This window comes from Phocoena sinus, chromosome 8, assembly GCF_008692025.1.
Source record: "Phocoena sinus isolate mPhoSin1 chromosome 8, mPhoSin1.pri, whole genome shotgun sequence".
Taxonomy (NCBI): domain Eukaryota; kingdom Metazoa; phylum Chordata; class Mammalia; order Artiodactyla; family Phocoenidae; genus Phocoena; species Phocoena sinus.
In genome coordinates this window covers 67,169,417-67,184,082 of record NC_045770.1, presented here as the reverse complement: position 1 = coordinate 67,184,082, position 14,666 = coordinate 67,169,417, and the positions used below count along the sequence as shown (strand labels likewise).

General features: G+C 44.0%; 1 protein-coding gene across 11 annotated transcripts in view; it reads right to left on the bottom strand.

Annotated features, from left to right (window-relative positions):
- The window catches only part of TEAD1 (TEA domain transcription factor 1), a 264,526-nt gene that overhangs the window by 16,226 nt on the left and 233,634 nt on the right, over nucleotides 1-14,666 (bottom strand). For all 11 annotated transcript variants that reach the window (XM_032639100.1, XM_032639095.1, XM_032639099.1 and 8 more), the window contains one exon: nucleotides 2,179-2,319. In XM_032639100.1, coding sequence (XP_032494991.1) covers nucleotides 2,179-2,319 — 141 coding nt within the window. The remainder of the gene's footprint in view (nucleotides 1-2,178; nucleotides 2,320-14,666) is intronic.

Sequence of the window (14,666 nt, the reverse complement as noted above, 5' to 3'; positions counted from 1 at the left end):
TTTACATTTTTAAAATGCTCTCATAGTTTGGAAGAATAAATGCTGGCTACCTGCCTAGAAAATATATGAAAAAGAAGAGCAGTGAGATTGACTTGCCCCAGCAGATATCAGAACATGCTGTAAAGTCACTGTAATCAAATCAACACAATACTGGGACATGTAGAGATAAACAGAGGGTGGAATAGAACAGACTCCAGGAACAGCACCCAGTATATGCAGTAACTTAAAGGGGACAGATCCACTCAGTTGGAAAATAAATGATTTAATAAATGACTTTGACACAAATGCCTATCTATTTGGAAGAAAATATAAGCAGACTCCCATTTCACACCAAATGCAGAAACATACTCCAAGTAGATTAAAGGCTTAATTACAAAACTCCACCTGCCACACCACAGCACGTTCTCCATGAAAATGCCTGGGATTTCATCAGTCGAAGACAACCTTTCCCTGTTCCCTGAACTTATAAAGAGATTTGCGTATGTTAGCTGAGGATGAACTGAAGAATAGTTTGACATCTGGGAAACTGAGTTACTTATCTGGTTCATTGTTTCTCACAGGTACCTGTCCAGGCAGGAAGTCCATCTACAGGTAAGCCCTGACAACCTGGCCATTTGGTAGCAACAGTAACACTAACCTTCCGTGCTCCCAACCACCAGCAGGTACCTTTGCTTCCTCCTTCTCAGGGGAGATGGAGGTCATGTGGCTCCAGGTCCCCCAGCTGTGTCTCATTACACAGCCACGTTCTCACCCACCCTCTCCTTGGACTTCCCAGACACTGCCTTGAGCTGGTTTCCCCCCTCCCTCACCCTTCTTTGTCCTCGGCTTCTCTGTTCATGTCTCCCTTTCCACCTACCCTAGGTCTGGCTGCCACTCTCCAAACTTAATCCCTATTTTCCTTGCTATTCCCTCTCTGCAGCTAGCTCTCCATTCCCACAGCTTTGATTATCCTTAATGCTCAGGATTCTCCATTGATATTTTCAGTCTTTACCTGTCTCCCAAATCCTAGTGTTGCAGCTATATTCGTCCCTGACTATTTCCAGTTGAACATCTTATTTACTTATCTCTGCTGGTGGCTACACTGTCCTCCTAAGCATAAAACATGTGATCTTTGACTCTTCCTCCTCTTTAATATTTAATATCCAGTCAGTTTCTAAGTACCATTCAAAATGTCTTCCTGAATTCCCACTACCACCCTTTTAGTAAAGCTCATGACACCTAAGTTTACGGCTACCATCTAGTCAACTCACTTACATCCTCCTCTACCAGCATAACCCTCCTTTACACCATTCTCAGGATGCCCATCCTGTGCTCGGGAAGCTATGAGGGCCTGCAGCATCCCAAATCCGCCTTGTTCAGCCCAAAGTCTTGAAAAACATCTCCTGCTCCCTCTCTCCACCCAATGCATCCTCTCTCTCACGCCTCAACACAAAGTCAGGTTGGGCTCCTGGACCTGAGAGGTCCTGGACATCTGTGAATAAACACCACTCACTGAGCATGGATGAATTGGGTGATGGGTAGAAGACAATGGAAAGCACAACTCTAAATGAAATCACCTGCAAACATTATTCACAAAAAGCAACCCACCCCAGTAAAATGAACATCCATTTTTTGAAGGGGAGGGAGGCATGAACTATAAAGGCCATAAATAGGTTTTTGGTCCCAGTATGTACTGAAATATATTTAAAACAATTAAGATGAAGGGAGTGGAAATGGCAAAAGCAAAAACCAAACTCAAGGCATCAGGGTTTTAGAAGGCAGGTGCCAATCAGCTGAGGACCACCTTGGTTGTTATCAAGATGCCTGGAAGTGCCCTTGAACCTGGAACCTGGGGTGGGAGGGGTACCATCTACTGGGCAGCAGGGTCTATCTCTAATAGATTCCATATCAGCACCCCCTCCATCCCCCCATCCCAAGGCCACCTGCAGGACTGACACACTGGCAAGCACAGGGCTGACTTCAGACAGTCGGAGGGCTGGCATGGGATTACTCCTGGCCTTCTTTCTTTCAGTTGCTTTCAAATCATTTTGCCTTCTTAGAAGTAATGGGTTGTGGGGGTAGGAGTGGGAGAGGAAGGAGAAGATACCAGAAAAATAAAACCCTCTGCCCCAGTTTAGTTTTAAAGGAAGGCAAAAGGCCGCCCTGAATGAAGGTTCCAGCATACAGAGGCCAACTTACCTCTACTTTTTCTACTACTTGCTTCCCAAAGGAGCAAACTTTGGTGGAACAGGTGACTGTCATATTCTCAGAACTCTCATACTGACTGGTCACGCCGTAAAAAGCCCCGGCATCATCTTGAATACTGCAGTTTAAATCCGCCTGTTGGAAATGAGATGGAGGTGGGGATTACTCTCTCATCGCAGGAGTCAAAGCAGTAACCATCCGGGTAAGACCTCCACCATGCTGGCTGGAGGTCAGTAGAGGCCTGGCGTGGCTCAGAGAGGTGGTGAGGTGACGCCCCGCTAGAAACAAGTTCTATGCCTCATCGGTTATTTTTTGAAGAGAATGCTAGTTTGGGCAGTCTTCCCTTGAAATAATGACATGCTATATGTATGTTTCATTTTACCTTCTTGTATTCAGTATAGAATACTATATATCCTTGTAATAAGACATTCGTGAGGTCTCTGAAGTATGTGCAGAAAGCAGTATATGAATTGTATTCATATTCACTAATCTGTAGATATAGTTAAAAGAACAGGAGAATCTGTAGCTGACTGGCCATTTGTTATATAAGTAAAAACAGATACCTCATTAACAAATTACAGCACCCGGAGGGGAGATGGTTCCTACTAAAAACTGGCTTACAAAGATGCAAAATAATTAATACAAGTTTCCACTCATTTAACGTATTTATGATTACTTAGTGAGGCTCATGCTAGAAACAATACAGGACTACAAGCCAATATGGGATGTAAAGAAAATAGCTTTAATTTAGATAGAAAATAAGTACCATGTCAAAGGTAGTCAGTTTGGACAATGGAAGCATTATTTTCAATTAAGGGTATTTACTTTCAGGATGGTTAAGATTTGAACATGCGGAGAAGGGCTGAGAGAACGCTTGCACAGAAGCAGCCTGGAGTGCTTCATTCTAGCTACACCGTGAGGACTAAGGAGACAGGGAGGAATGAGTCTGGAAATGCCACAAGGGCCCAGGTAGAGGAGGACTAAGTAGGGGTATGGGTTGTATCCTGCAGGAAATGGGGACCTACTGAAAGTGTTGACGCAAGGCAGTGAGGTGATCAGAGCTGAGCTTCAAGGAGAAGTGTCTCAGCATGGTATAATGTTCACTGCAGAGGGAGGCTGGGAGGCTGCTTCAGCGGCTAGATCACTGACGGACAGTCCCCTTCCCTCAAATATCTACTGACCCTTTCCTGCACACTAGGCACTGGGTGTGGAGCTGGGGATCAACGAGTCCACACAGCTTAAGATTCAGGAGTGGGGACATCGCAACAGAAATAAGCACTCCTGAGATGGGCACAGAGACATGAGAACACAGTGCGGAGGGAGCCCTTGGGGTCAGGGAAGCTTCTGATGATGACGCAGCTCAGATCCAAAGAGAGAAGCGCTGGCACGGGTCGGTGGATCATGCTGTAAGAGAGAGTGTATAAAAGGTGCTCGGCCAGAAACAAGGCTGGAACAGAGAGAGCAAGGAGAGAGGGTAGCTGGGGAGGTGGGGGTGTGTGGAGGGGTGCGGGGGAGGGTCTTACATCTTAAAACCAAGGGACATACGAGTTTTAAGTACATAGGATAGGGCCAGTGACAGTTTAGGATCAGATCTGCAATCCAGAAAGGCACCCCTGACCACAGCTTGGAGACTTGAGAAGAGAGTGAGAATGGATACGTGAGGTGTGTCAGGAGGCCTGGAAGAAGTTCCAGATGAGGCATGGTACTTGGGCTACTAGGGTCACTGCAGAGAAAGAGAGGGGGATCTGACATACAACGAGACTGTATCTTGCAAGGTGTGGCACGTTTTGGCTAGCTAATTTTAATACCTTGACAGGTACTAACCGCCATGAAGACCTGAGTCAGCCTATATATATTTTTAATAAGGATCTGCATTTCAATTTCCCTCTTGAATTGGGTATCAGGAAAATCTCCATTTTCTTAGGCAAAACTTTGGATATGCTGGCTTCAAATAAAAGGACAATATACTTTATATTCCCTTTTCTTATATGCCAAGAAATTCAAAGTTAAATTAAGTGTTCAACTATAGTCATTAACTTATTCTAGGTACTTCTGATAACTACTAACAACCAGTGTCCAGCTCCTGTTATGGGATTCCAATCTACTTTTACTTGTCCTTGTCCAGTTTTACATTATCCATAAATTTAGTATTGCTCCCTCACATTTTGTTTTTTGGAATTTTATGGGGCATAAATTGCAAATAATGAAAAATGCCCAGGTGTGCCTTTTGCTCACATTCAAAGGTTTGACATTTAGCTCCATGAGAGAGCAGTTTAGCGGGGAACGATGGGAGGTCTTACCCTGAGATCTGTATCTCAGCTCCTTAAGGCTGAAGAGAGGCCCGTGAGTCTACGTGGGCTCCAACCTCCAGTACAGAAAGATACCAGTGTATCCTAGGCACACAGGAGCTCTGACACTGGGTTGTCATCCAGCCTTCCAGGGCGGGTATCACCTGCTGTGAACTAAGAGAGGGCCTTTCAGAACTCTGAGCGGGTCCTGCCACCAGCTGAGAACACAGAGCTCCGAGAAGTGGCTCAGGTGTTTTGTGGGGGTGGGATGACCAGTGATGTTCTTTGTGGGATTGATGCTCTTACTATTATGATGTAGTTTGTGCCAACAAGGTTTAACTTAAAAAAAAAGTAAAAATATGCATGTGGTAAGGAAAAAAAGGAAATCAAACTGTAAAAAGGATGTACGTTGTATTTCTACCCTGAACTTGCCAACCTCCCTAGATGAGCAGTGTTATCTATTTCTCAAGTGTCCTTTTAGAGATATTTAGCATTTAGATATTCAAACATACACATTCCCTCTTTTCTGCACCAACTGTAGCATTCTTCTAAACCTGGCTAGACATAAATAAATACTTCTTAGAATTCACATAGTACTGATACAGAATACCAGTTTTTAAAAGAACAGCCCTTTAAAAACCTGAACAGCCACACTTCTGGGCGGCTGCATATTATTCCATTATACAGATGCACCATAATTTAACATGTGCTCTACTGATGAATAGTTAGAATGCTTCCAACAACAGTGCAATAATAAGTCAAGTGGAACAGGAAAGGTCCATTAGAAATTACGTTTACTTTGTTTACATTCAATTTTAAAAAATACCCTGCTTTGAAAATGAGAATTAATGGGCCATAAGTACACTGTTAACTAATACTGCAATTTAAACAAACTCATTTTGATGTAATCAAGTTGTCGTGAAGGACTGGTGAACAATCAAAAACAGTCTGGTGTTTGTGGTGTAAGGGGTGGAGTGTGGGAGGGAGTACGGGGAAATTAGCAATGTGCAGGGGAGTCAACAGGAGAGCACATGGGATTGGGTTACTTTTTAAAAACTATCAACTTCAAATTACATCAACTTAACCAGGAGGGAGGTTTCTTAAGAATTGCACCTCAACTCCCTAGGCACAATGTTTTCTTTTCTTTCAATGCTCCATTTTTCACTTTATTTACTTCAGTGGCAGTATTTTTTTATATACAATTTTAAGGGTTACATTCCATTTACAGTTATTACAAAATATTGGCTACACTCCTGTGTTGTACAGTACATCCTCGAGCCTATCTTACTTATACCCAATAGTTTGTACCTCCCACTCTGCCACCCCTATATTACCCCCCCCGCCCCCATACTGGTAACCACTAGTTTGTTCTCTATAATATATTTTGTTATATTCACTAGTTTGTTGTATTGTTTAGATTCCACATATAAGCGATATCATACAGTATTTATCTTTTTGTCTGACTTATTTCACTCACTTAGCATAATGCAGTGGCAGTATTTTTGACAAGCAAAAGATTTACAATGTAAACAAACTACGAGTCTTAAAATCTAAAGCAAGCATAGAAATATACAAAATAATCCATACAAACATACAAATTCAAAATGTTACCCAAGTTTATAATGGCATTCACCATAATTTGATGTTAGCAAAATTGCAGAAAATTTTCCAGCTTTTATGTTTCCATCTCTATGAGTTTCCACGCTTAAGTAATACTGGTGCTATAGCAGTGGCACACCTAGTAGATTTGACAGTTAGAGTGGATCATTTTTAAGACCCCCCTTCCTTTGACAAAATTATCTTCAGTAATCATCAGCACTGTTTCACCGTTTTAAACTTTAAACACAAAAACTCTGAAAGTGGTAACAGAGAACGAAGTAACTCTAGTTCTACTTTTTCGTCTTCATAACTACCGTGCCCATTTCCAAATCACAGAAGCAGCAGCACTGTGTGGACTGCAGCTCCAACGATTCCAAACTGTTAGAACTTACTCTAGAATATAAGACTGAGTCTTTAATCACATGTGTTATTAAAGAATAAGTAACATAATGGATAAGCAATATAAGTGTGCTGGTTTGAAGCATATATATATGTGTGTGTCTATACATATATACGAAATAAAATATATATGAAATATATATATATACGAAATAAAAGCCCAACGCTAATTTTACCAGTTGTTTAAGGTTTAGGCCAACAAAGGATTTTTTCTTTTTGAGGAATATTTTATTGATAGCATTGTTTAGAACTGTGGGCACAGTGTGGTAATAAAAATGACAACCATTTTTAGATGGTTTTGCCAGATAAACTTCTCTGCAATGAACCTCCTTAATGCCTGCACCTGGGGCAGACCATGCCCACCCTCTCACCTTTGGTTCACCACTGTCCCTTAGAATTCCCTAAATAATTTAATTAGTTTTAATTCGGAATGGATGACCCGTAGGTACAATGTCAGGAAGTATCAAAAATGAAGGTATTCAAGAATTCACATTATGAAACTCCACCATCTGAAACAATCTCAACAAAGCATGAGTTTTAAAGTTGTTAGGATTAACTTTTTTACATAAAATTAAAGTAGAACATACATTCAGAGAAGTGTACAAGTCACAAGTTTACAGACTGATTAATTTTTATAAAGTGAACACACCCATGTAACCAGCACCCAGACGAGGAAACAGAACAGAAGCCCCCTCATCCATGCTCCCTTTCAGTGCAATCAAACGCCCCATGTCACAAGAGTAACCTTCATCCTAAAATACTGTACGTTAATCTTGTCTGGTTTTGTGAACGTTTCACGAGTGGAATCACATAGTGCTGACTCCTCTGTGTTTATTTCTATTTGGGCAGCATTACAGTGTGAGAGCCATCCATGCTGTCGTGTGTAGTTCATCTATCCTTGTCACTGTAGAGTACTCCACTGAATGGACTATACCACCACCTATCTCTTCTAGGGATGGACATTTACAATGTTTCCAAATTGAACCTATTATGAAGAGCGCTACTCTGAACATTCAGGAATAAGCGTTTGATGAACTCATGTGTGCACTCCTGTTAGGTGTTCCTAGGAGTGGAATTGCTGGTCATGAGAGCTATGTGCACTTTCATTTAGATAAGAGCAACAGATGGTTTTTGAATTATCTTGTTTTTCTTAAAACAGTTTGAGACAACTTCGTATTTAAGTATTAGTGTATATTTAATAGGTTAGATTTTAAAAGACTTCTCAACTAACAGTAAATAAGCAATTTGCTATTACAACTGCTTTGCAGTTACTTTTGAACATGGAAAATAATTACACAGCCATCCAACCATATCACAGCTGTTCTTTGGGAATTTTCTAGGAGGAGGTATTGATGTGAAAGATAATTATCTGTCAGCTGATGATATTATGATTATCCCAGAAAGAAATATGGTCACTGAACCCCCGTGGAGCAAAGGTAATATCAAAGAAAGAATGCTAACATTAAATCAGCAACAGAGGAGGCAAACTCTGTAATGAGTCTACGATTCGTGCTGAGTTCATTATCCACCCTCTCGACTCATTTTTCCCAACTGAAAACTCAGGGCAAACCTATTTCATATAGTTCTGAAGGCAAGAAAATGAGGGAAAAAATGCTGGTATCAGACATACAAACTATTTTTGCCTAATCAGCTCTTATCTGATTACAGGATATTTTCTAAAAGCAAATAAATATAAAAATCCAAGAAACAGGGACTTCCCTGGTGGTGCAATGGTTAAGAATCCATCTCCCAATGCAGGGGACATGGGTTCGAGCCCTGGTCCGGGAAGATCCCACATGCCGCGGAGCAACTAGGCCCATGCGCCACAACTCCTGAGCCTGAGCTCTAGAGCCCACGAGCCACAATTACTGAGCCCACGTGCTGCAACTACTGAAGCCTGCGCGCCTAGAGCCCGTGCTCCGCAACAAGAGAAGCCACTGCAATGAGAAGCCCAAGCACCGCAACAAAGAGTAGCCCCCGCTCGCTGCAACCAGAGAAAGCCCACGCGCAGCAACGAAGACCCAACCCAGTCAAAAATAAGTAAATGAATAAATTAATTAATTAATTAATTTTTAAAAAATCCAAGAAACAACTAGAACCCAGCAAACTTATCCTCCCAACAAATTCCAAATTCAAACGATATCCTATCCTCCGGGGATAAGCCAGCTGTTGGGGCCCAGGGCAGAGGCCGTTCCAAAATGTGCCTCAATGGCATACTTATTTTGGATTAGAGTTACTTAAGAAACAACCAATGGAAGAGGGACCCTCTGACCCTCCCCTCGGTCTCCCTGAAAGCAGGAAATAAATCTCTCATATGAAAGGTATACTTCCTGCATCTGGAGGTAGAAGGACACCCTTATCGCCAGAGATCGAGAATTTAGGGCCGAGAAGCCTTTTAAACAAACCTTGTTACTTTAAAATTTTACTCCTCCAAGCCCAAGCCCTGTTTAGATTCTTCACTAATTAAGCACCCCAAACCTATGTCTCTTTGTCCTGTGATTCCTCACAAATTTATCGTTCGTCTAAAAAGTATAATAGATGCCTGCTTCAGCCACTTCTTAGGTCCCATTTCTGTGTGAACTCCATTGCCATGAATTAAAAATTTGTTTCTGTTTCTCCTATTAATCTGTCTTGTGTCAATTTTATTTTCAGTCCAGCCACAAGAACTCAAGAGGGGTAGAAGGGGAAATTTCCCCCTCCCTAGCTAGTCACGGGCCATGTTCTAAAATGAAAAAAGAAGAAAAAAACAAGCGCCTTGACGATGTGACTGGAGAGGGCAAGTCCAGGCAAACGGGCCCTTCTAAGGAATCTTTGCCCATTTTGCCCTAGAACAGAGACCCTCCATATGAACTGGGTTCAGAGACCAGCTCCTTCTCCTACCACCTAAGGCAGGAGTCCTTTCTACAGTATCCTGACCTGCGGTGCCTTCTGGCTAAATACTACCTTCAGACACAGGAAAATCATTACTTTTATAAAATACTCACCATGTCCTGGGCAGACCTAATTGTTAGAGAGTTCTTTTTCCTGTTGTTATTAGTCTTCTATTGCTGCTTTAACAAACTACCACAAATTTAGTGATTTAAAACACCACCAATTTATGGTCTTCTACTTCTGTAGGTCGGACATCCAATATGGGTCTCACCAGGCTGAGATCAAGGTATTGGTGGAACTGTGTTCGTTTCTGGAGGCTCTGGGGAGGGATCGGATTCTTTGCCTCTTTCAGCTTCCACATTCCTTGTCTCTTAGCTCCTTGCCCCATTTTCAAAGCCAGCAACACCAGGCTGAGTCCTCACATTGCCAGCTGTCATCTCTCTAGACCTCTTCTCTTGCCTCCCTCTGCCACTTTTAAGGAAACTTGTGATTTACCCACTCACATAACCCAAGGTATTTCCCTGTCTGCTCTTAGCGACCTCCACTCCCCCATTCCATGTAATGTAACACATCCCCTAACACTGTGGTAAGAACTCGGACATGCTGATGCCTACCACACCCATTACGTTGCAATCGGCTTCCCAGCCGCTTCCACCTACAGCTCTGCCTTCTGCAATCACGCAGGCCTAGGAACACTGCTGTAAGACAATCCTGCAACCGTCTTTCATTTCCCCCCTCATCTCACCTTTCCACTACCCCTTCACACCACAGAGTTCTTCAGGTCCTACTGCTTCCTAGGATCCAAGTTCCATGTTTATTTTTATTAAACTCCATCCTGACTTCAGACCTCCCTTCCATCTAGTTCAGAGACTTGAGAATCCTGAGTCTTCACTTGTCATCATCTCATCTCAGACACCTGACGGACAGGATGGACAGTGGTCACTCCTCTGCGTCTCACTCTCCGCATCTCTAACCTCAAAGAAGATCTGTTTCCAAAGCCCACCACTGTGATCAGGAGAACGTACACGAGCCTTATCTGTAAACTGAAACGTGCCACATAAACGTAGACCACTCCTGTCAACCCAGGGACTTCAACACAGACCTGGACAGAGATTAAAGACAGAGCCTCAAGTCACATCTCCAGAGGTGTGACCCAAAGTAGATGGTGGTTCATAATCAACAAACAAGACAGGCGCTTTCCCCCCAGAGCCAGTCAGAGTCCCAATCCATGCTTATCAGGTGAGCAGCACAGATGCAGCAATGGCTGTTTTCAAACAGAAAACTTAGTACTTTTTCTGATTTGTGAGTTTATAACAAGCCTTAGGTTTTAGGCATAACTGCTCAAACAGGTACAAAATTACAATCTTTCCCACAAAGATATGATTAGAGATGTCATGAAATTCTGCCTGGAAGCAAAAAAGGCCATCATTAATAAATGTGTGGGGAATGGATTAAAAACTTGAGGATCTATATGCGGGCAAGTCCTGGAAAACAGTGTAAGGTCGAAGTAGAAGCAGGTTACAATGCTAGACAGAGAAAGCTGACTGCACCAGACAGCAAGGAAACAAAAAAGTGAAACATCAAATTCCCTCAAATTCTTCCGTAAATAATCCTTCTCTTACACACTTGTTACTTGTGCAGCTGAGACATGTAAGTCACAAGACAAGACTTCGGCTTGGTTTCTCCTCTGTTACCTCTCACTCAGCAAGCGTATGTGTTCATGGATGTGTTCCACTGCTTCATTTCATGTTTTTGAAATTGAAGGAAAAAAAAAAATCAATATTCTTCAAAGAATGATTCTTCCCATTTCATGGGTGAGGAAAACAAGGCCTAGCCCAGTTACGTAGGATCCAGAGTCCTCTGAGGGGAGGGCTGGGCCAGGGAAGGGGCTCTTCAGGCCTCTGGAAACCTGGCTCCAGGTGCCTGAACGACAGGGAAATGAGCGTGAGGGTTGCCAAGGGCGGAATGGAATGGTGCAGCTCAGGCAGAGGCAGCATTTGGCTGACACAACTACTTTGTCACTGGCCTCAGAAAGAAAAGGGCTGCAGCCATAAAGAGGAAGCAGATCAGTCCAAAGGCAGGGGAGAGGGCTTGGGCGCCGGGTAGGAAAGGAGCAGGCTGCAGACACTCCCTTCCCACTGGCCTCTCCCTTCCACCTGGAGGGCGTGGAAGGGCTGGGCAGGAATTACTTGGTTGCAAAAATGAAAACATCAAGAGGATTGTCCCTGACAAGAGACAGTATAATAGGCACCGAGGGGTGCAAGGAGACGCTGGCGTTTTCACCGCTTTGAACCTCTCCTCTCCATCCTCTCCCAGCCATGATCAAAGGACCAAGATTTCAAATTGTGAAGCAATTTTTTCCAATGGCAGCATCTGGCTCCTTGGCAGGCAGCGCTGGGAGCCAGGCCCTGTCGTGGGCGTCCATCCTGGCCTGCCACGTGGTGAGGCTCGGCCAGGCAGGGCACCACGTGGGCCTTACAGCTGCTCCCCCAGGCGCCGCAACAGCAGTTGCTCTGCCCTGGGCCGTGAGCCGGCAGGCAGAAGTGCTCCAGGAGGCAGCCCGGGCAGGGGACTCTTGAGGCTGCGGTCTGCTCCCCAACCCTCCCGCCTGACTCATCTGCATGCATCTGCCCCGGTGGCTTCGGAGGCCTGGGGTGCGGGAAGCTGGGATGACTGTGGGACGGCCGCCGCGCCCCCTCCCCCCACCCCCCGGGGGCAGGTCGACTTGCATTTGGGGAGAGCGAGAAAGCTGCCCAAAGGGAAGGGAGCCTTTGAGGGTGTTCGGGCCACGGTGCCCCTGCCCGGTGCAGCAGGACGAAGCTGTAGCTCTCAGGCCACAGCTGTTTTAAATAAGAATAACAGGCATAAACTCAGCCCCCTGCTCTTCAAGTCACTTCCCACGAACTAGGGCATATATTTACATCTACAAAATAGAAGATTTTAAAAAACAACCACCAAGAGCCCCTTTATAGTGCAGATCAGCACCCATTTGAATTTCATCAACATTTAGTACTTCAAAGAATCTTAAAAGCTTGCTCTAATTACAGTAGGCACTGCCCGAAAGACTGGCTGTTTGCATTGCAAATTCCTACAAATACTGCCATTCATTAAAAAAAAATTCAATTAATACCGCCCACACAACTTCAGGTAACTGCCACCGGTGACCTCACACAGTAGGAGCTGGGGTGAAAGAGCAAAGGTCTCAGGTCCTAGTACAAAGCAGCTGCACAGGCCAGTTCTCTCCAGCGGAGGCAGTTAATGAGTCCTGGGTGCCCAGCTGAGCTGGCCCTGCACCCAAAGCATTCACCAGGCAGGCGAACATCGGCAAGAGACCACCTTTTCCAGACCAGAAAACAAGGCCTTTTCTCTGGTCTGGAGTTTTTGTGCATGAACAGTCTTACATAGAACAATAACAACAAATCAATCAACTAATTAACAAGTGGAGAGTTGCCAAATAAAATAACAGGCTTCCTGGTTAAATTTGATTTTTATATAAACAACACACTTTTTTCCGTGGGGATAGGGACATATCCCTTTGTCTCCAAGATGGCATGGGACAGACACTAAAAAAGTATACGCTGTTTACCTGAAATTCAAATCGAACTGGGTGGTTTGAATTCTTATTTGCTAAATCTGGCAACTCTTCTAACAATTCACCTTTACCAAAAAAGAATAACAAAAATTGGGACTTACCCTCAAATTTCCATTGCTGTAAGGAGACATCTTTATGCTCAAAATATTTTTGAGTGGGAAAAAAATGAAGCTGCTGAATAACACATGGAGCATGCTACTTCTTTTAGTAAAAACAAATGGTGTACGTACAATGTTTGTAGATGCACATAAAAAGTCAGGGGGGATACAGGGCTGGCGGAGGGTCGGTCTCACTTTTTCTTCTAGTCTTTGGAACTGCTTGGGAAATTTAATAAGCTTCTCTTGCTTTGGTAATGTAAACAGTACATTAAAATGGGAGTGGATGGGCAGGGTGTACCCTGCATCTCTACCTTCACAGGGAGAGGGAATTTCACACATCACCAAGGGTATAGGTCCAGTTTTAGACAACTGACCAAGATGCCTGAGGGGTTTATGACTATGTCTAGGTAATCCACTAACTCCTTGCAAAACTGGGTCTGGAAATAAGCAGCCACACCCTGATTGTGCCACTTCAATTCTTTCCTTCTCAAGCTTTTCTTGGTGATGGTTACAGAGTGAAGCTAACTGTGCCTCCATGAACAGGGTGAATGCTGGGAGGTGCAGGTGTACCACACGTCTGCTTTCCCCTGGGCTTCTGCTTAGCAGCAGCTCTTGGGGAACACAGTGGCTCTGCATCTCAGCCTGTAACCACGGCACGGAGCAGAGTTAAACAGCCCCATGCAGGAAAGAATGGACCCCTGACCTTGGCTTTGTTAGCAACCACTGAGCCCAATGGCCCAGGACAGAAAGCATTAGAGGAACAGCTGTCAGATGGATTCTCCCAAGAGGTTAAGAGAATTCCCAATTTAGATTCTGCCTAGATGTCCTGAAGAGTTCAAGGTTAAAAAAAAAGGATCCGTGGTGGGACTGAGGTCGAGGGATTGAGGGAAAAGCAGAGTGAGCTTCTGCTCCCAGCTTCCAGGCTGTCCTATTCTGCCTTATGTTTTCAGTGGATTCAGAAAGGCTCTTTTAAATAAAGTCACTGCCATGGAGATCGTTTCCACCCTCAACTCTCACAATTCTCCAGGTTCTGTGAGGCCCAGCGGCCCCCAGGACCTTCTGTCAACTCTCAGTAGGACTCCTGGTCTCTGCACGCATCCACCTGCCCTGAAAACTCCTTCCCACTCCCCTTCCATTGATTAAACTCTTTCAAGATTCAGCTCAAATGCCACATCTTTGTGAGGCCTTCCAGAATGTTCTCAGGCAGAAAGAGCACCTCCTCTACCTCTGTGCTTCCACATTTCCACTAGAGCCCCTATCCCACAGTGTGTCTGCCATCCCACACCAGACCCTAAGGTCTGCCTCTTACTCATGTCTGCTTCCCCAGCTTTCTAGGAGCAAAGTAGAAATCAGTGAATTGACTGATTTGTTGAATGACTCACTGGCGATGTGTATATTCATTACTAATGTAAATGATTAAACTATTTCTCTAAGAACCTAACAACTCCAGAGAGAGCCTGGAAAAGGTTTTGTGTGAATCTCTTGAGGTCTCCTCCTACCCCCTTTCAGTAAATTCCTTGAGAAATTTATTCAACAAACTGTCAGATGCCTACGATATCTGCCTACACTATCAGAGCTGGCCAAGTGACAGTTCTAGGACCCCGTGTACAGCAATTCCTCTAGGTGTACTGAATG